This window comes from Erinaceus europaeus, chromosome 9 (genome assembly GCF_950295315.1).
Source record: "Erinaceus europaeus chromosome 9, mEriEur2.1, whole genome shotgun sequence".
Taxonomy (NCBI): Eukaryota; Metazoa; Chordata; class Mammalia; order Eulipotyphla; family Erinaceidae; genus Erinaceus; species Erinaceus europaeus.
This window is the reverse complement of record NC_080170.1, coordinates 113,085,908-113,108,965: the sequence shown is the minus strand read 5'-3', so window position 1 is coordinate 113,108,965 and position 23,058 is coordinate 113,085,908. Positions and strand designations below refer to the sequence as shown.

General features: G+C 39.9%; 1 protein-coding gene across 6 annotated transcripts in view; it reads left to right on the top strand.

Moving 5' to 3' along the window:
- APP (amyloid beta precursor protein) overlaps positions 1-23,058 on the top strand; it is a 271,787-nt gene that overhangs the window by 49,447 nt on the left and 199,282 nt on the right. For all 6 annotated transcript variants that reach the window (XM_016186733.2, XM_016186732.2, XM_016186731.2 and 3 more), the window contains exon 2: positions 16,030-16,197. In XM_016186733.2, coding sequence (XP_016042219.1) covers positions 16,030-16,197 — 168 coding nt within the window. The remainder of the gene's footprint in view (positions 1-16,029; positions 16,198-23,058) is intronic.

Here is a 23,058-nt window from a genome sequence, read left to right as displayed (position 1 = left end):
TCCTAATGGTGTTTTTAAGCAGTGAGTTTCCTCATCCAGTTCTTCCTACAAAGGACCTTGATGTCATCAACAGGGATGATTTAGAGCGAGTTAGTAGCTTCAGGTACAGAGATGTCAAGAAGTTTCTGGAAATGATTTTTTCAGTCATTTTTTTTTCTCTACAGGGCTTCTGACTTATGTCACCTGATAGGATAAACTTGTTATTCTAGTAGAGTTAATAAATTATTCAGAAGCACTCCGGCGGTGTAGCCCTCTCTCCTAATGTCTGAGTTGTTTATTATGAAACAAACCAATTGGAATGAGCGAGTCTGCAAACCTTTGCGTCTTTCCCCACAGAGAGACATCTAGCAAGTTCTTTGACCTTGGAATCCTAATAATGAGTGTGTAGTCTTGCTTCTCTTTGTGAATTTAATTTTACTTTAATTTTTTCTTTCTATTTTACTGGGTAAGACAGAGAGATATTTAGAAGGAAGGGGGTGATAGGGAGAGAGAAAGACACCTGCAGATCTGCTTCACCTCTTGTGAAGCCTCTCCCCTGAAGGTGGGGGACTAGGGCTGGAACCCTGGTAATATATGCATTTAAGCTGGTGTGCCACCATTTGGGCCCTCCTTTTTTTTTTTTAAATCTGTGTTTAGGCTGGATAATTAACTTTCAGTACCTCATAATTGATAGATTACTGTAATAGATTGATCTCCAGGAGTTACTACAATGATAAAGTCATGAAAATGACTAAGACCCAAGGCCCAGGTGGTGGTCACTTAACTGAGCATAGACCTTACAGTGTGTAAGGACCCGAGTTCAAGCCTCACCTGAGTTCCCACCCCCACCTACATGGTAAAACAGTGCTACCGGTGTCTCTCTCACCTCTCTCCCTATTTCCTCTCTCAAATGCTCTGTCTCTACCCAGATTAAATTAAAAACAAAGAAAATTACTATAATTCAAATCAATTATGGGTCAATCTGAAGTGGAGAAGTTATTATGCTAAATATTAATATCTTTTTGACATTCCAGGCACCTTTTAAAAATTAATGTAGCTCTTTCTTTCCTTTTTTCTTTTTTTTCTTTTTTTGCTCCCAGCTGTAGAAGCCAAACTATATTTCAGAGATATTTACATAGATATTTACATCATGTTTTTCTCTTTATTTCAGTTGGACTGATTATCACAATATCTCTAGGATTAAGTCTCTGCAATGTCAGTATTGTTCTGAGCATTATTTTAGAGATAAAGAGTTGAATGAGACATAAAACTTTTCCCTTAAGGAAAAATCCTAGGTTAGAACTTTGAGCCCAGCTTGTATTGTCATTTGGGTTCAGATAAGTCTTTATAGGGGATAAGAATAGGAGAATAGGAAGGTGTTATGGGTAAAAACAGCTCTTCTCTGCAGCTTGGCTGTGGTAATAATGTGACAGTGGTGAGCAGGGATGTCATGAATGCCTACTGTGCATAGAACACAGTGTTTTAAAACCATCTAGGATATTTAAATGCATGCAGATTAATGGAAATTCTAGCTCTTCTCAAGGTATCTAATTAAGGTTCACAATGCCTACTCTTACAGTTTACTGTCAGTGGATGCCAATTCTAAACAGATTTTAGATGTCAAGGTATTGAACAAATGTCAAGATACCAAGAATGTTTTCCACTGATTTAGAAACAGTACTGATACTCAGCCTTCTTCAGAGTCTTTACACCACTGGGAAGTCCACACCTCGCTCAGTTTTTATCTCAGGTATCAGTGTCCTCAAAGACAGTTTTCAAGAGATGTGGACAGTCATTTCCTGGTTGGGGCTCTGGGTCTGTTCACAAATACATCTGCGAAATTGATCTGGCACGATCACTATTAGAAGCCATGGGAAAAAAAAGAAGAAAAGAAGAAGAATCCTGTAATGAAAGAATGTATTTGAACTCTTTCTCTCCTAAGGTTTCCCATGGTTTGGTCATGGGGGCCTTCAATAATAGACTGTGGCCCATTTGGCATATCTGGAAAAGAATTTAAGAAATATTATAGGAGACCTGAAATGGATGCTAAGACAAAATTTAACTAGGTTGTTTGGGTGAAACAAAAATAGAGTGAAGAAAAAGAAGTCTTAAAGGGAAGAGAAGCAGTGAGGGTTCCCAGGGACCTTGCAGAACTGATGATCGTTACAAAGCATCTGATTTGACTCTAGGCAAATAAAATAAAATAGTTTGTTTAAAAAAATCGAAACAAACAAACAAAAAAAGCTGGGGTAGATAGCATAATGGTTATGCAAAGAGACTCAAACTCATGCCTGCGGCTCCAAAATCCTAGGTTCAATACCCAGCACCACCATAAACTAGAGCTGAGCAGTGCTTAAAAAAAAAAAAAAAGCGAAGAGAAAAGGAGAAAATGTAGTTATTTTAGAGTTTGCTGCGATTCGGCCAGAGTTAGGGTTAGCTGTGTACATGTTTCTTCTGGATGGGTATCTCCTTTATAATTCCTAAACATTCATATTGCTTAGATTATACAGTGTAAGTGGCTGACATAACAGTGGGAAGCTGAAATCTACAGGGTGTGTGTTTGTGTGTGTGCACACCCAGTGTCCACTTTTGTGTTCTGCTTTTGAGTCTTTTTAAAAAATATGTCATTGATTTGTTTATTTATTGGGTAGAGACATAGAGAAATTGATGCCCCACCATCTAGCCCCACATGTGATCTTTTGAACCCATCTATTAAACAATTGATTTCTGTGAACACTCCATGGTTAGATTCCTTGGTAGAATAGAAATCTTTGCCTTGAGGGTTATCTCTGGTGCCTGGTGCCAGCACTACAAATCCACTTCTCCTGGTGGCCATTTTTTCCATTTTATTTGATAGGCCGGAGAGAAATTGAGAGGAGAGGGGGACATAGAGAGGGAGAGAGACCTGCTTCACTGCCTGGCAGCTTCCCTGCTGCAGGTCCTTGTACCAGGTCCTTATACGGGTCTTTACATAGTGTTACGTGTGTTTCACTGGGTGTGCCACCACCACCTGTCGTTCAGACATTGATCGTTTTGCATGATCCTTCCCTATTACAGGGTTTATTTCTGTCTCAAACTTGTCAGGACAACTCTGTGGGTCAGCAGTATGTTAATGATGGAAGCTTCCAGATGTTTTTTTTTTTCTTTTTTTTTTTTACAGGTCACATATCACAATGTGTCATGACTGAATGGCAGCTTCACTAGTTTGAAGAATTAAAATAATCTCCCATCACTCAAGTCAGTGAGACAGAGATGAACTGATTGCCCGATTGACTGGGAGCACTTCTGGCATGATGTGCTGGACACGCGCTAGGGGTGCAAGAGTCTGTTTAGTCAACCAGGAAAAGTCCATACTAGTGGGACAGGCCCTTACTTTGCTTCCTTCACTGCTGAGGACTCTGGTTCCCTAAAGTGGTGCATTCTGAGGGCTTAGCTGCTGGCCTGCTCATGAGAGGGAAGGTTTCCCAAACTCGTCCCCTGCCACCACCACTCCCTGTGTCCTCATGCTTGCAATTTACAAGCCTCAGAATCTTCTCAACCTCAACCTCCAGCCCTCATTGCCATTTAAGAAATATACATATATTAGTGACTGAATATTGATGCACAAAATTACAGGTCCCCCCACCAGAATCTTCAGTCTCCCCACGGCAAGCTACCATGGTTCCTCCAAATTTGTAGACATTGGCCAGCCATCATTTTTACAACTATCTGTCTACATTTATACTTAATTGCCTTTTCTTCCAGGTCCCTTCCTCTCTTCCCCTCCAAGCCACTCATGACACCATTACTACCCCCAAATATCCCTCTCCTTTCCTTCTTCTCTGGGTCCTGATGGAGCTACAGTTCAGAGCTCTCTTACCTTCTTCATCCTATCACTTCTCCCCCACTGGAAGTATGGAACAAGGTTGTTTTTGAGGTGCAGAAGGTATGAGGTCTGGCTTCTGTAATTGCTTCTCTGCTGGGCATGGGCATTGGTAGGTAGATCCATACCCCCCAGCCTGTTTCTGTCTTTCCCGCAGTGTGCCAGAGCTCTGAAGAGGTGAAGTTCCAGGACACATTGGTGAGGTTGTCTGCCCAGAGAAGTCAGCATAGAATCATGGTAGCATCTGTAACTTGCTGTCTGGATGGTGACAGGACATAAATTGAGACAAAATGGTTAATGAACAGGAATCAAAAGTAGGAACAGAGCAGATGAGATTAGGGATTTTAGGGTAGAAGAAAGTGAGGAAGCCCATGTTAGGCATGTTCCTAGAGACATACAGATCTGGTAGTTCTGCTTGAGTTTGGTAGCTAGCCTGAAGTTGGATAATCATATTGTCTGAGAAAACGGTGTTGGAGTAGAGAAAAAAGCTAGAAAGTTGGATTAGGGCAGGGAGTAGCTCCCATTCTGGAAAAAAAAAAATCTGTGGATAAAATGAACTATTTACCCCCATCCACCTGCCCCAGGGCCCATATATATTTATATTTAGCACCAGAGCCTGTGTAACCTCTGAGTCTCTATTGGTCTGAGCTCGCGACTCATGGGCACATCTGAGGAACATTGCAGGCTGCACTCCTTTCAGGACCAGTCTTCTTCGAATGGCAGGGCAGGTTATCCCAGCGTCCCTTTGGAGACTGGGGCTGTCATATCATTACTGCTTTATGATGAGGGCAAGGTCCTGAGAGGGCCTACAAGATGCTCTAAGCCATTTGTCAAGAAAAGAAGTAATTCCTCCCAGCAAAGCCTTGCCTTTGTTTTCAAAACTCTATTTAATTGAGATGAGATTTCAATGTGTTTGTGCACATACACATGTTGGGGAAGAGAAGGGGACAGGGTGACACTCTCGTGCATATGGCACTGACCATCAGACTGGCATCCTCAGGCATGCAAAGTCCTGTGCTCTGCCAGTTGCACTATTTCCCTGGCTGATAAAATAGGACTTGTAATACTTGTTTAGATACATACTGCATACAAAAATAGGGTGCTGCTCTTTCCTTCTCTACAATGTGGGTGGTTATTTCTGGTTATTTCTTGTGGCTTGATATTTAATACAAGTTCAAAGTCATGTGGGGAAGGAGATAGCTTGTGGTAGAGTGCAGGTTGGATCCCCAGCACTGTATTTGTGGGGTACCCTGTTCTGTGCGCATTCATTCTCTCTCTCTCTCTCTCTCTCTCTCTTCATATGACATAAAATCTTAAAAAATATTTCAAAGTCATTCCTACTTAATCCCACCTGTCTTTCTTTCCCTTCTTCCCTACTTATGCTGTGTACATTTGTCAGCCTAGGTGTTGGTCTGCCCACTAGGAAAACAATCCTCTTCCTTCTCCAGATCAAACCAGTCACTGCTTTCTCACACGAGTGCCTTTTATTAGTGACTGGAGCCTCCTTTGTTTCCACCAATGTTATAGCCGATTGAAATAAGGGATGTTTGGGTCACCTCTCTGTCCCCAGCTCCCAGTCCTGAATATGTTTGGTGCCTGAAACATGTTTATCTTACTACAAGGCACCAAGCCAGAACTTCCTTGAAACTTAATCCAGAATCCAACAACTCTGAAACCATGTCTGTTTGAAGTGGAAAGACAAATGCTTGATAGCGATCAGCATATGCTGTTGGGCTCACTTAGGCCAACAATTCATTTTCTGTCTCTTCCTTGTAGTAGTTTCAGGTGGATTTTTTTTTTAACACTAACCTGCTCTTAGGTGTTAAGTTACCTGACAGTCCCTTGAGAATTGGCACTGTGCTGCTGAGGGCTTTTAGCTGCAGGATTTTTTTTTTTTTTTTTAATAGTTGATGGCATACTTTATTAAAGAAGTCTGTTGGCCCCCATTATGCTCTTCTAAGAGTCTAATAAGATCATCTGATTTATCGTTAGTGCTGCCTGGACTTGGCAAAATGATGCTCCGAGAGTCCAGAAGTGGGCATTGAAACTGATCGGACCACAGGCATCCTAAGCCACTTTGCCTTGTGCTCCCTATTGTTTTCTTTATGGAGAACTCATGATTGGTGACTAGGTTGAGCTGTAACTGGGATTCCGGTGTTGACAAAGACATGGCTGTGGTGTCACAAGTTCTTTTCTCCACCTAAGGACATTGCTTTCTTGGTCCCATAATAAAAAAAAAACCCTACAGGTATCTGAGCTGGAATTTATTTCGTCTTATTTCCATGCCTTTGTTAGTGATTGCACTCTCCACCTTTTTTTTTTTTTTTAATTTTTTATTTAAGAAAGGATTAGTGAACAAAAGCATAAGGTAGGAGGGGTACAACTCCACACAATTCCCAACACCCAATCCTCATAACCCACCCCCTCCCATGGTAGCTTTCCCATTCTCTATCCCTCTGGGAGCATGGACCCAGGGTCGTTGAGGGTTGCAGAAGGTAGAAGGTCTGGCTTCTGTAATTGCTTCCCCGCTGAACATGGGCGTTGACTGGTCGGTCCATACCCCCAGTCTGCCTCTCTCTTTCCCTAGTAGGGTGTGACTCTGGGGAAGCTGAGCTCCAGGACACATTGGTGGAGTCTTCAATCCAGGGAAGCCTAGCCAGCATCCTGGTGGCATCTGGAACCTGGTGATTGAAAAGAGAGTTAACATATGAAGCCAAACAATTTGTTGAGCAATCATGGATCCCAAGCTTGGAATAGTGGAGAGGAAGTGTTAGGGAGGTACTCACTGCAAACTCTAGTGTAGTCCTGCTTTCAGGTATATATTTTGCGGTAGTTTATGGATACGTGTGCACATAAGCTCTCTCTCACAGAAACTGGTGTATATCTAGGTTATGGGACTTTGTTGGAAAGTGAACTACCTGAGATGAAATTAGAGTGTATTATTAAAGGAAAGGTCTCACCCGAGTAATGAAGCTGAAGGGTTGTCATTCCACACGTGAAGTCTCTGGATACATTCTGAGGTGAAGCATGTTGAGGTAGCAATCGTTGCTTTGGTTAGGTTGTGATCGGCAGATGCAGTGTTATTTGGTTTGGATTGGGAGATGCATACGGGAAAGTGGGCCCTATCCAAGGGTTCCAGGACTGGGGGAAGTAGGGGCTCTATAGTGAAGATGTGAGGTTCCTGCTGTCTTAGGGTTCAAAAAGACAATCAATAGTTAATATTATCATCACATTATTTGTTAATTGGGTTAACTTTGAAAAGTCCCTTTGTTATGGTTTGCTGGACAGTACCCAGTATCTTGTATATAGCTGTGCTATTGGAAGCTTCTAATCTACTTGGTCTAGGCTTTTGAGAGAGTCCGCATATCAAATACATAGCCTATATATTAAAAAGATTCAGTTTGTCTTTTGAGAAACTTTGAGACATACAATTGATTTCCCCCTCTCATATTAATTAGCTACTGATTTATATGTCTACATTTTGCTAGGAGTGTACATAAACACCATTCCCACCACCAAAGGACTGTGACCCATCCCTCCCGCCCACTCCCACCCCCCACTGGCCCAGGAAGCTACATGCCTACCCCTCACCACTGGGTTTTTACTTTGGTGCCCTACTTATACTCTCCACCTTTTGAGAGCTAACAGTTACTACTTTCCATGCCAGGCATTCCTTAATGCTTCCTGTAAATATTTACTGAGTGCCTGCAAGTGGGAGAGAGAGAAAAGAATAAGAAGGATCCTATGTAGGCAGTGATGTCACTCTCATGTTTGCATTTTTAAGTTTCTTCATGGGCAAAACTCTTCAAGAAACCCCCAGGCTAACATATAGTACCAAACCTTATATACACTTTCTTTTGAGGGGAAGTTTAAAAAATATATATTTTGTCCATGTATTATTTATTTACCAGAGACAGAAAGAAACTGAGAGAGAAGAGGGAGATAGAGAGGGAAGACAAGCAGTCTGGGAGGTGGTGTAGTAGATAAAGAATTGGACTCTCAGCAAAAAATGGGTCTGGATTTTGGAGTAGCAGCTTTGATTAGGCAGGTCTTGAGTCTTTCTAATTAAGTAGATGTGAAAGTGACTTACCTTTTTTACTTTGAGAGTCAGATGTAGTGGAAGAAAAGGTCATAAGGAGACGCTTTCTTTTGTTCTCACTCTTCTTCCTCCAGATTCAAAAGATTAAGACGGATGAGAAAGCAATGTTGAGATAGGCAGAACAATAGAAAGATGATGGCACTGTTTTTATATGGTAAATAAATAAATAAAATAAAACATGGCAATACAACTTAACAAAGAGTGAATTAAAGAAAGTCAGCTGTTTCTATGTCAAAGCAATGTCAAAAAGAATTTAACTTGCCAGTGTAAAAACATCTTCAGTATACTTACGCATTGTGGTGGTGGTGTGTGTATTGATACAGTCAAATAAAGGTCATTTCCTGTTGAGGACTAAATGGGCATTAGTTGGACTATACTATATTTTGAATCAGATTACTTTCTTGATTTTCAAGAGACTCTTTTAAAAAATCCAGTTATTTCCTTCCATTTTTTTGTATTGGTTTAATAATAATTAACGAGATTGTAGGATAGGAGGGCAGTTCCACACAATTCCCACCACCAGAGTTCCGTATCCCAGCCCCTCCATTAGAGGCTTTCCTATTCTTTAACCCACTGCGAGTATGGACCCAGGATCATTATGGGGTACAGAAAGTGGAAAGTCTGGCTTCTGTAATTGCTTCTCTGCTGGACATGGGCATTGGCAGGTCAGTCTACATCCCCAGCCTGTTTCTATCTTTCCCTAGTGGGGCAGGGCTCTGAAGAGGTCTATCTGTCTTAGGAAGTGGACATTTTTTGGTGTGTGTGTGTGTGGGCCTGCATGAAAACCTTTGCTTTAAATTTTGGTAATTAATTTCATGGGTATGGAATAACAAAAGTTTCCTTTAGGAGAATTCTTGATTTCCTGCGGGAAACTAGCAGGAAGAATAAAAATATTTTCTTATGAGATTGAAAGAATCTGGGGTCAACTTTAGAATAGCTTACCTTTGAACAGAAAGGTTGATATTCTCTATTGATACAACTAAAACTTGGTATTGGGTTTGATGTTTTCTTATTTAAGGGGAAATATCCGTAGATTTGAGGGTGATGAAAGATTCCTGAGGATTGGAGGTGGAAGCAAGTTTTATAGACAAGAAGACATGACTGTTTTATAGAGATAATAGTCAACCCTTATCTGTAACCTTGGGAGAACTACTGTAGCTTCCAATGGAGGGAATGGGGATACAGAACTCTAGTGGTGGGAACAATGAGGAATTTATACCCCCGTTATCTTATAATTTTGTGGATCAATAATATTAAACCACTAATAAAATTTAAAAGAAAATAAAAGACATGACTGTCTTGGAAGTCAGGACTTACACCTTCTAGGACTAGCAGATTATCTCTCTTCCTTTGGTAAATTTTGTTCATTTACCATTGGCTTATGATACTACTCAACTTTAGGAGCATGGGTACAGGTATCTTTTAGGGTCAAGTCAGCTCACTAATGCTGTGTTGGAGAGTTGCGATTGGTGTATATTTTAGATTTGTCATGTGGGTCTGGATCACTGGAACAGCCCTACATGTTGAAACTCCCATCTAAGAGTTAACTTGATGATGATGATGAACAAAAGGTCGTGTAATCATCAAGATATATTGGCTTCTAATGAAGAGGTCAGCAGTGGTCATCAAAGAATGTTAACTTCCAAGGAGTGAACTATATGGACTAGTTCTCTGACAGACTTCTTAGATTTTTTTTTCTCTCTTCATTCACTTCTCTGGCATACCATTTCTAGTTTGAAACTCGAATTTTTTACATACTTGTGCAGAATATAGTTATATTGAACTTGATTTGTTTCATAGGTAAATTGAAGGTGTGTACAGTTTCAGTGGCCCCATTTGATGCTTCTGTCTGCTTTTGGTTAGCTTCTCCATCTTTCCTCACCAAAAACATGCACACACACACACACACACACACACACACACACACATTCTTGGAGAATTGCAATTACCTGTTTTAATCTAAGAGTCAACCAAGTCATGTCAACAAAACTCTTGGTGATGGAATAGGTCCAGCTCCCACCTCTGCCTCTTCCTGTGGTCTTGGACAAATTCTTAATAGAGACTTCTCATTCTCCTTAAGGTTGAGATGGGTGATTTTTCTAGAGTCTTCTAATTCTGTGATTCTAATTCTAATTTCAGCTCTCCTTTGTTAAGAGCTAAAAAGGGCAATTGCAGATGTTTTGATTCTTCACAGGCTTTTTTTTTTTTAAAAAAACATTTTAAAATGTGTATTTTAATTAGAGACAGTGAGACTAAAACACTACTTAACTATGGTTTATGGTGGCACTGGGGATTGAACCTAAAATCTCAGAATCTCAGGTATGAAAATCTTTTTGCATAATCATATGCTCTCTTCCCAGCCCACCATTCTTTATAAAAATGATAAAAATTTGGGAGTACACGTCATATTTTCCTTTAAAAAATCAGTATTTGTTCTTATATCTACTGTTCAGTAATGTGCTTCATTCCTCCCTTGAAGAAGGTGTTCACACTTAGCTTCCAAATTGTGATTCTAATCCCCCACCCCCCTCAAAAAAAAAACCAGTATTCAACTGTGTTGAATATAGAAAATTGAAAAAATGTTTTCGAAGTAGATCTAAAAGCTGTTTTTGTTGGGTGTAATTGGATTACTCAGGTCAAGGGAAAACTTATTTATGTCAGAAAAAAATACAGATGTGATAAAAAAAAAGAAGTATCCAAAAAAAAAGAAGGCTATACAAGAATCTGGCCAGAGGAAATTGTGAAGGGATTAAACAGTACCTTGTGCTCTACTGTATGAAAGCAGCTCTGCAGACCAATGACAAGTCTGATTCAGCACAGAAACCAGATGGTTTTAATTAGCCACAAACCTTGAAATCACATAAGACCACGCTGCAGCTAAGCTAGAGAGAGCTCTGTGTGTGCCCTCTCTTTGCAGAGTGAGACTTGGCAGTCTGTGAAACAGAGAGTCCCTTGTTCCCTTTCCTTTTGGGTTGGGACTGTGTGGGGGAGAAAAGCTGCCAAGCCTGTTCCTTAAGGAATTTTGATCTCCTTGATGATAATAATGAGAAACTTTTTGAGGAAAGGGAATACCCAGTTTTCAGGAGAGCAGGAAAACTCATTCAATATGTTGAGTTTCATGCTTGTAAGATCACAGCAGTTTTAGGTGTAGCTTTCCAAGTTCACCTGTGCAGACTGGCCCAGATTGTCTATATGTTTGTGTTTGTTTATTTGTAACTTCCTGCTTTAAACACTGTTGAAGCCATTTCCTCCTTTTGGGGACTCTATTTTAATTCACCACTCTATGTAGTCATTGTGACCCTAAAATATGCTTCTAGTAACAGAGGATTGTTTTGAAAAGATTTGCTGCAATATTAGGTGTGATAACTACTTCTCTGTAGTTGAGAGCATTTTGTCAGTAGCTTTTGAGGCAGTGTGTGGATGCTTCATTGTTTGAAGCAGTTACTTTTTTCCTTGTCACCTAACTTGATTTTTCCTGTGGGAAAGCCCTCTGGGCATTTAGTCTACAAGGTCTGTCTTCTTCTATAGTCTCTGAGAAATAAATAGGCAGCCTCACTGATGTTCCAGTCTGTTAGATATCTTCAGTTGTTATTAAAGTATTATCCTTCAGGCACTTTTGGTAATGTTAAGGTGAAAACGAAAGGGACGGGGAGATAGCTCACCTGGTAGAGTGCACATTTTACCATGAGCAAGGACTGACTCAAAGCTCTAGCCACCCTATCAGATCACCATGCAAGGGGAAAAGGGTGCTTCACAGGTAGTGGAGCAGTGATGTAGTTTCTCTCTTTTTCTGTATCTAGAAAAAAAGGGAAAAAAAGAGTTTACTGAGACTGTAGAATAGTGCAAATACAAAACTCCGATGAAACCCTTGTTAAAAAAAAGAAAGTAAACAAAATTAAATGTAGTAGTCATTAATTGATTGATTATATTTCCTATCTATCAAAGTTCTGATAATTTCTTTTGAAAAGAAGGAAAAACTTTAAGTTATGAATCTTTAGAATGGCTTTAAAGGGTACCCATTTTCACTGGCAGCAAATCAGTTACACTAGGGCTCATAGATGACAGTGTGTGTTTGTTTTTAATATCTTATTTACTTTAATGAGAGAGCTCGGCACTGTTTAGCTCTGGCTTAGGGTGGTGCTGGGGATTGAACCTAGGACCTCAAAGTTTACAGGCACAGAAGTCTTTTGCATAACCACTCTGCTGTCTCCCCAGCCCAGAGATGCAGAGATGACAGTTCTATAAGTTTTCTATTAACAGGATCTATATAGCATCCTTTATATGATTTACTGAGACACTTTTTTTTTTTTTTTTTGAGGTTTCATTCAGAAAAAAGGGCCTCGGATAGACCTATTGGGCATTTGGGCTACATGCTATTATTATCTCCTGTATGATCGCTGTGAGTGGACGTGTTAGTGTGAAAATGGACTTTCCAAAGCGAATTCCATTAGAAAACGTTTGATGGTGGTCCCGCCCACCCCAACCTAATTTGAATGTCAAAAAGAAGGGGTTGTTCTTAGCAACCTGGCTTTGTTTCTTAAATGGATTATTTGATGCAGGTGATGATTTTGTGGGTCTTCTTCTTTTTAATTAACTGAGCCAGGGTTGTATTATGTAAAGCATGGAATTATTTGCAGGTGGGCTTCAGTAAGAATAGAAAAGCTTCTGGTTCAATTTGTATTTCTCAGCTAATTGGTTGGATCTTCTTCTGCACACCTGATGTTGATTTGGGAACGAATTTCTGCCCATGAAGTATGTTTCTGTGATCTTAATTATTTATTTGTTACAGCCTCTACTGATACCTAATCTAGCAAATCATGAATAAATTCAATTTTATAATTATTCATAGATTTCCCTAATTATTAAGGAACTACAGTTTTAGCTGTTAAACTACCACCAGTATATGAAGCAAAGGCATATTAATAATTCTACTTACTTTTTTTTTAATTGGGGAATTAATGTTTTACATTCAATAGTAAGTACAATAGTTTGTACATGCATAACATTCCCCAGTTTCCCATATAACAATACAACCCCCACTAGGTTCTCTGAATCCTTCTTGGACCTGTATTCTCCCCACCCATCCACCCCAGAGTCTTTTACTTTGGTGCAATACACCAATTCCATTTCAGGTTCTACTTGTGTTTTCTTTTCTGATCTTGTTTTTCAACTTCAGCCTGAGAGTGAGATCATTCCGTATTCATCCTTCTGTTTCTGACTTATTTCACTCAACATGATTTTTTCAAGGTCCATCAAGATCGGCTGAAAACAGTGAAGTCGCCATTTTTTACAGCTGAGTAGTATTCCATTGTGTATATATACCACAACTTGCTCAGCCACTCATCTGTTGTTGGACACCTGGGTTGCTTCTAGGTTTTGGCTATTACAAATTGTGCTGCCAAGAACATATGTGTACACAGATCTTTTTGGATGGATATGTTGGGTTCCTTAGGATATATCCCCAGGAGAGGAATTGCAGGGTCATAGGGTAGGTCCATTTCTAGCCTTCTGAGAGTTCTCCAGACTGTTCTCCACAGAGGTTGGACCAATTGACATTCCCACCAGCAGTGTAGGAGGGTTCCTTTGACCCCACACGCTCTCCAGCATTTGCTGCTGTTACCTTTTCTGATGTGTGACATTCTCACAGGAGTGAAGTGCTATGTCGTTGTTGTCTTTATTTGCATTTCTCTGACAATCAAAGACTTGGAGCATTTTTTCATGTGTTTCTCGGCCTTTTGGATCTCTTCTGTGGTGAATATTCTGTCCATGTCCCTCCCCCCCCATTTTTGGCTGGCTTTCCCCATAGTGAATGACCCAGAGGTGAAGGCAGAAACCGGACTTGGAAATGTCAGTCTGGAGTAGATGGCTACTTTCTCCCACCTCTACTGCCCATTCTATGAGAAGGGACAGTTCTGAATTTCACCTAGGTGGGATCTCCTGAGGTTTTGAAACCATAAAGGAAAAAAAAAAATTCACTTAAAAGAGTAATTACTTACTATTAGTCTCTCAGTTGAGTTAGAGAAAAGGTGCCATATTCTGCTAAAATTGGAAATCTTTTGGACATGACTGAGTTTGAACATTGAACATAATAAAGTACCATGAGGTATTTAGTGGTGATTATATTACTGGATTGTAAATTCCATAGAGCAAGGGATATATATATATATCGTCTTCCATCACATCTTATCTATCCAAGTGTAGTATCCAGTTGTTAACTCACTTTTCGCAATGTCGTTATCTTCCTACTTCAATGTAAGAATAAAATTTTTACTCTGGAGTTTAAGATCTAGGTCTTGACTTTTTCTTTTATTTCTTCTGGAAAGCTGTGAAAGCAGAATTTACAGAGCATTCTGCTCTGGCTGCTTTTTTGCATCTGTCAGAGAACGAGAGTCTTACTTTTTGGCTTAGAAATTGTAGGCGGCGGAAATGGGCCCAGATGGGAGAGTTCAGGGGTTCCCGTTCTTCCTGTAGACAAGCTGACATGATGGCTGCAATGCCAGGCAGACTTGTGGGAAATATACCTTACAAATTAGAACCAGAAATGTAGAAAATATGCCTTAATCTATGTACTTAGAGGCTTTGCCAGGAGCTTTAGCATTCAGTGCTGTGGTGGACCTCAACTGGACTCAGGGCAAGATGTATTTGAAAGGCAACATAATTCCTAGCTTGGAAATAAAGATAGATGATATACAAGACAGATAAGTAGATGGATGGTAATAACTCAGATGGACAGATGTTTGATCTATTTTTAAGTGTCTGTGGGAAGTACTGTCAAATAGCTATTTCTTTAGTTAAAATTTCTTGGGGGCAATTTTAGTGTGTGTTTTTTTTTCCTCCTGTGAATGATTTTTAGAAGTGTTACACATAGAATTACCCAGTTCTTGATGGCCTGGAGGACTTTTGTTGGTAGTGAACTTGCCTTGGTGTAGATCTCACACCCTTCCCTCCACAAAGAAGGAATTATTTTGCTTCTTTTTACGTCCTTTTGGGTTTGAATAGCAGAATTTTTTTTTCTTTTTAAGGTATCAGAGCCTATTAAGTACAGATATTTCAGAACTGTTATCTTCCAATTTAAAAATATGCATATAAATGGATGGGAGAGATAGCAGAATGGTTATGCAAAAGTTTCTCAGGCTTGACAATCTAAAATTCCAGGTTCAATTCCCTATTAGCCAGATCTGAGGAGAGCTCTGGTTAAAAAAAAATTAAATGAAAAACTATACGTATATGAAATTAATAAGTGAGTACAGAAAGATTTGAAGACAAAGAAGGTACCCATTTCTAAGTTCTTTTCAGGGTATGAAACTCCAAGCTAATAGATAAGACCTACTTAGAGTTTGGTGCATAGCACATGCTTTTCTGGGCTCTGAAGTAACACCTTGCTAGTTCTTTGCAGGAGACAATGGGACATTCTCCTAAAAGCTGAGAGGAGGATAGGCAGAGAATGTTCTGGGGGGAAACCACATATAAAATCCACACTTGTAGATGGTGAATTCTATAGTGAATTTTTTCTCTTCAGAACACTCGTGATATGGTCACTCACTGATAAATTACATATATTCCCTATCCTCAGCTGTGGTGTGTGTGGGGAGGTAGTTACAGATAATAACCCTTCCTCTCAGGGTTGGACATCAGGCAGACTTGGCATTTTCCTTTGTCTGAGCCAGTTGGAACTTACTAAGTTATCAGAATGTGAGTTCTTCCAGAGTGATTATATTTATTTTAGGAAAAACGAATTATCAGAACATTTCAGAAGGTGCTGGAAAACCTGCTTTGGGGAAAATAGCTATGCTTTTCAATGAAAGAATTCCTTTCAGTATTGCTAATTACACTTTCTATTTTAATGTAAACCTGTACCAGCTTACTATATGGATGACTGAGGATGTATGTAGCCTGCATGGTATAGAACCCAAAGCTTTACTGCAAGCAGGGTGAATTCATGATCGAGAACTGACAAGAACAGAACTAGTTTTGGTATCATATGGATACCTCATTCCCCCTTCCTCTCTTCAGTCCCCTCCCGTCCTCTCACATCAGAGTTCTGAATTTCTGTCACTAACTGAAGCTTCCTTTTCTTATTCTTTTTCAGGTGCCCACTGATGGCAATGCCGGCCTGCTTGCAGAACCCCAGGTTGCCATGTTCTGTGGCAAACTGAACATGCACATGAATGTGCAGAATGGAAAATGGGAGTCAGACCCATCAGGGACCAAAACCTGCATTGGCACGAAGGAAGGCATCCTGCAGTACTGCCAACAAGTGAGTCCCCTGCAGATGCATTTTGTTTTTAATTTAAAATTTTTTTAAAAACTTGTCTTTTTTTTTTTTTTAAAGATTTTCAAAATTTTTATTTATTTATGAAGAATGATAGGCAGAGAAAGAGAAAGAATCAGCTATCATTTCTGGTACATGGGCTGCCAAAGATTGAACTCTGGACCTCATGCTTGAGAGTCCAGTGCTTTATCCACTGTACCACCTCCTGGACCACAAAAGCTTGGTTCTTAAAGATTCCTCATACCATTAGTATATTTACTTGTTTTACTCGAGATTATACATAATCTTGAACATAAATAACAATTAGCCTGACAACATTTTTTTGGTTGTTGTTATAATCTTGTGTGTACCAGAAAGCTTGATTTTATCTTGATGATAGAAATGAGTACTGAAAGATTTCACTTATAGTGGAATATAAGTGGAACTTAATTACAAGTGGAACTTAAGAAATAAGGACACAAAGCAAACTCTGGAAGGTCTTTAAATATTAACTTTTTGTTTGGAGAAACAATGACTTCATTATTCCAACACACACACACACACACACATACACACACACACACACACACACACACACACACACACACACACACACACTTGTTACCAGAGCACTGCTCAGCTCTGGCTTATGGTTGTGCTAGGTACTGAACCTGGAATCTTTGGTACCTCAGACCTGAAAGTCTTTTTGCATAACCATTATGCTGTCTCCCCTCCAACATATTTTACATCAAGTAATTCTTTTTTCTTGAAAGAGAATAATCGACGATGTAAAATTTTCATATTTAAGCAGCAATGATTATTTTTAAAGTATTTTACATCTTTTTTTTTTTAAGTATGCTATTTGTTTACTAAATGATGGTTGATAATAAAATCACATTGGAACAGATAAGATGGACTTTGTGAAATGCAACTTAGAAAGACTACTCATGTTTTAATGACATACTTGTAGTACAGTTTTTGCTGTTAAACTGAGTTCTCTTTGATACACGAGAATTGTGTATATGCCAATGTTGTTAAAATTCGGCGGCTCCAGCTGGCCGGGCTAGCTTCACGGGTGGGTAACAGAGATGCCGAGACAACAGCTGGGCAGGGAAGCTGTATTTCTTTATTCAGGAACAACGATTCATAAACTAAACCAAACTAATCACCAAACAGAACTCTGCTGCCTCTTTCCCCTGCGGCGGCACCAAGCACTCTCTAACTCTCAAACTCTGGAACTCTGGAACCCTCTCGGGGTTCCTTGGGGCGGAGCCAGGCGGGCCCGCGAAACTAGCAGGACTGATCCAATTTTCTTGGTGGGGGAGAGCTAGAACAACCCAATGTAAAGCATACAACATGCCAATTTAAAATTTTTCGTTATGATATCTTTTTTTCTGGACATACTTGTAAATGATGCATTCTGAGTGTTAAATATTTTTGAGAGGTCAGAACTCAAACTTACTGACTTTCATTGGCCACAGTATTCTTGTGAAGTGTCTGATAGGATGTGGTATAATTTGGATTAAGTTTTTTTTCCCCCGTCACTTACCAATAATCAGATGATTGTATTTGTATGATGACCCTATAAAATTCACTCTGCATAACCCTGAGATCAACTTTTATTGCTACTCTACGTAGAGACTCCCAATCTCCATCCCCTGAGTGACTTCTATTCCTGTGTCATTTGTCTCAGAGCTATGCTTCAGAGTGATTTTTATTTTTTTTCCCAGCCCAAGGCTTTACTAGATTATTAATGGCCATGAGTGGGAGGGCATGTAAATCCTTTGTAATTCTGGTATTAACTGCTTGTCTCAGTTTACCCACCCACAAAAAGAGGTCTTACAGGGTTGAAGCACATGGGCCAGTGTCCTAGACAGATATAAGACTGGAGAGTTTAAGAAGAGCTAGAGCAATGGGCTTAGTGAGCCCTTTTAATCATGAAAGTCTTTCTAATAGCAAGAAGTCATTGAAGGTGTTTAATTTTTAGTAAGAAGGAGAGTGACCACCATCGAGTTGTATTACAAAAAGTCACCCTGTTGCTTTGTCACTCTGACCGTCTTGGGCTTAGTTCCCTTTGGGACCTGCACTCCTGTAAACCCTGCACCTGTGTTGTGTGGTATAGTAGCCTCTGGCCACTTGTGACCATTAAGCATTTAAATTGTGGCTCATCTAAGTGGATGTGTTTGGTCAGTATAAGAGAAATATACCATATCAAAGACATGACAAAACAGTGTAAAATATCACCTGATAATTTTCACACTGATTATCTATTACAGTCTCTTTATATACTTTTAGAAGCATCATATTAGCAAATGATAAATTAAGTATGTTATTAAAATGGTCATCACCTTATATTTTCCAGATGTTGCTACAATGATACTTAAAATTTGTCAGTGCTACTCCCCCATGTCACCACTCTGAAGAATGTATGGCTCTTACTGGGATTTACTGGTAGATGGGACAGGGGAGGGGGTGTTTTTTGTTTGTTTTTGCCTCCAGGGTTATCACTGGGGCTCAGTGCCTGCACCACAAGTCCACTCCTCCTGGAGGCCATTTTTTTCCCCATTTTTTGTTGCCTTTGTTGTCGTTACTGTTATTGTTGCCATTGATGTTGTTGTTGGATAGGACAGAGACATTGAGAGAGGAGGGGAGACAGAGATTGAACAGAGAAAGATAGACACCTGCAGACCTGCCTCACGGCTTGTGAGGCGACCCCCCTGCAGGTGGGGTGCCATGGGCTCGAACAGGCATCTTTATACCGGTCCTTGCTCTTGGTGCCATGTGCACTTAACTTGCTGTGCTACTGCCTGACCCCATTTGTTTGTTTTTTCACTCTCAGGTATTTCTCTGAGTAATAAGAATGCAATAGGATATAGGGCCTGTTCTTCAAGGGAGAATCAACCAGTAGGGAGAGAAAAACTTGTGAAAGAGTTTGAGCAAATTGAAAATTGAGGACAGTAGTGGCCCAGGGCAGTGATGACACAGAACACTACTGCTGCCAGCTTTTACTGGGTATTAAAGCACTAGCTAATTTTTTAATATTTATTTATTTATTTATGTTCCCTTTTGTTGCCCTTGTTTTTTTAATTGTTGTTATAGTTATTGTTGTTGTTATTGATATCATCATTGTTAGACAGGACAGACAGAAATGGAGAGAGGAGGGGAAGACAGTGATGGGGAGAGAAAAATAGACACCTGTAGACCTGCTTCACCACCTGTGAAGTGACTCCCCTGCAGGTGGGAAGCCGGGGGCTTGAACCGGGATCCTTGCGCCGGTCCTTGCGCTTTGCACCACGTGCGCTTAACCTACTGCGCTACCGCCGGACTCCCACTGCAAAGTATTTGATCACAATTCCCCATGATGCTTCTGTGCGAGATTTCTGGGAAAGGACTTTAAGAATTTGTGATGTCTCAAGGAGAACAAGTCAAGGGGATGCTATCCAAAGAGGAGGAGAAATGATCACAGAGACCCAGGATCAAAACTAGGAGGTGTCACACTTTAGAGTGGTAGTGGTCAAACCAAGTTGATTTCTAAACCAGGGGGCTGTTCAGGATGCAGATGTGATGCCAACCAGAAGTGGTTGAAGCCTGGTATTTGACAAGGCACAGTCATGACTCTTGTGCACATGAATATGTCAAAGATGTTATTGAGGGCTGGCAAAATAGCTCATTTGCATAGTGTGCTGCTTTGCCATGTGTGCAGCCCGGGTTCGAGCCTGGCCCCCATTACATTGAAGTAAACTTTGGTGCTGTGCTCTCTCTCTTTTTCTATCTCTTCTTCTTCCTCTCTCTCCCTCCTTAGTCTCTATCTAAACTGACTTTTTTTTAATTGAGTTCCATAATGATTGAGGTTAAAACCAGTTTAGTTTTATTTGGAGAAAGAGAGATTAAAATTCTTTTTCCTACATAGTTCTTTGCATGACCAGAGATTTGTGTTGCATGGATCATGAAACACCTGCAATGCTATTAGGTTTCTGTTGTCTCTGCCCTTACAGAAGAGTAAAATAACTTATGAAAAGAAAGTCCCTTGGAAGAACACACCTTGCACAAGGAGATAATCTTTTCTTCTCCCAGGCTTTGGAAGACATCAGGTGCACTTCAGTGTTAGGATACCCTGTAATCTCTTTTGATTACTCTAACTGTGAATAGTGCTTTATAACAAAACATTGTTCTCATTTGGCAAATGAAAGGTCATTATTGATGTTTGTGATTTCCGTTGCAGTGTAATAGCTTATGAAGAAATTAAAATGCAGGAAGAATAGCATGAAGGAATAGTGAAGAAGACATCTGTGTGCACTGAGAAAAGATAGAACTTGAGGGCAAGTCAAGAGAAAGAGACTGGTTTTTAAAAATCAAGAGATTAATTTAAAAAAAGTCTTAAGTATCTCTAAGAAATAGAAATAAATGAGATCTACTGGAAAAGTGTGTGATGGAGCCTTGGAAGGGAAAGGAAAATGACAGGTTAATTAGGCAGTTATATTATTATGTGACAGAAACCCACTACAATTATACTTGGAGAATATTTTTCTCCCACAGATGGGAAAGATCTTAAGGTGAAGTAAGACAGAATAATATAGAAGATCCAGAAATTGGTCATTAGATATTGGAACTACCTAGAATTTGTCTGTTTTGGTTGTGAAAGCAAAAGAATCCATTTAGTTTACCACCTCTGGGTTTTTCAGAGACTAAGCAAGTCCTCAAACGTGGATGAGGCAAATCAACAAAAGAATAATTAAGAGAAATCCAGAAATAACACATATATCTCTTCTGTGCATGTGAGAGATCTATGAGTAACTCTATGAGTAACTTACTACATCCCCATGATCTGATCTTAAACTGCTTCACTAACACAGACGATTTTGTGGAGAAGAAGGTTCAGCTGGAAAGGAAGGTTACTTGAAAATGGCCACAGGTGAAAGCAAAATTATGAAAATGAAAATTCTGTCCTCTCCACAGGTCTATTCCTCCCTAGGTGAAACCTTTGTCTCAGACAAACATAATGTTCTTCCAGCTCCCAGGGCCCCCTCCTATAAAATTAATCTTTGGCCAAAGACACATTTTAGGAGTGACAGACTTTTTTTATTGTTATTATTATTATTATAGGATAGAGATAGAGAGGAATTGAGAGGGGGAGGGGAGATAGGAAAGAGACAGAGAGAGACACCTGCAGCCCTGCTTCACCACTCATGAAGCTTTCCCCCTTGCAGATGGGGACCAGGGTCTTAAATCTGGGTCCTTGTGCACTGTAATGTGTGCACTTAATCAGGTGTGCCACTACCTGGTCCAGACTTTTGCTTTTTTGTTTGTTTGTTTGTTTTCTGCTTTTTTTTTCTCCTTTGTGTACACTTCAGTTTCTTCTGCTGAGAAGGCCGAGGGAGATGTTAGCCAGTAGCTCAAGAAGTGTGTTGTCCCAAACACAGATGTCAACTTCACCAACCAGCATTCATTAAAATTACAGGGAAGGATTCTGGTTAACCCTACTTTTGGTCACATATCTCCATCTGGGGCCAGTTGCCATTTCTAGAAAGACTTAGTACCATGACTGACCCACCTTATCCATGAGAAGACGGAGCGAGAGAGGCTTTGGCCAGAAAAGAGATGTGTGGTGGTGTTAGGCAACATAGAATACCCAGCATGGCCCTGCACAGTGGACTCAGTTATCGAAGACTGGACAATCCTTTTGTAGGTTGTTGACCTGTTAACTGAAGGAATTCATGACACCGAATTATTTTAACAGTCTCTGGAAGGTGTGGAGGGGTGGGGAAAAAAACTATTAAAGCATATTAAGTGGCTAGGTAAATATTTGAACTGGTAGAACATTGGACTTTCATTCCCAAGGTTCATGATGATTTAGTCCTAGCACTGCACCTACCTTAATGGTGCTCCGAGTTGCCTCTCTCTCCTCTCTGCCTTATGTGAACCTCTCTCTCTCTCTCTCTCCAAACTTAAGCTTTTTAAAAGTTTAGTTAAACTTACTAAACAATGCGACATTTTTTCAGAAAAATTTTAATTTATTTATTTTTGATAGAAACAGAGAGAAATTGAGAGTGGAGAGAGAGAGAGAGAGTGTGCGACCTGCATCACTACTTTACCACTGAGAACTTGAACCCTGATTTCTACATGCTGTAATGTGCGTGCTCAACCAGATGTGTCACCAGCCGGCTCCAGCAACGTGACATTTTTCTCTTGTATGGTGCACCTTGCACTGTCTAGAATATTCCTTACCAATCATTTTAAGGTCTTCCTTCCACTTTTCACTTTGTAGCTATTCTGCTCTCCCTACCCTGTGCCCTTCAATCAGATAAAGTGAGGTTTTTGCTTATAGGACTGAAATTTCATATGCTTTGGAAATGTTTATGTTTGAAAAATCCCTGTTTTTATTTTAGATACTGGTGACTGATATCCTGCTAGAAAAGCTAGAAAAAGTAATATTCACAGTTTTTCTATCTCCCCTTCTCAGTAACTTTGTAAGTTACTATTTTCAGATATTCAGAGTTATTTTACGGTCTGTCCTATTGCTTTACCACAATGGTAGACTCTGTCGTTAACAAGATTCACTACTTATTACTTCCAATCGACTTATTTTGGATGCCTATCATTTTTCTTAGTTTTTTCCAGAAAGAACATATTTAGTCAGCTATAAAATTCCAGATTGACCTCTATTTTTGTTCCACGTTGTGAAGATACTCATTCACTATTTTCTGGCACCTATCTTTGTGCAAATTCTTTTTTTTTTTAAATCCAGGGCAAAGGTAGATAGCATAATGTTTATGCAAAGAGATTCTTATGCCTGAGGCTCCAAAGTCCCAGGTTCAGTCTCCTGCACCTCTAAAAGCCAGAGCTGATCAGTACCCTGGTAAAAAATAA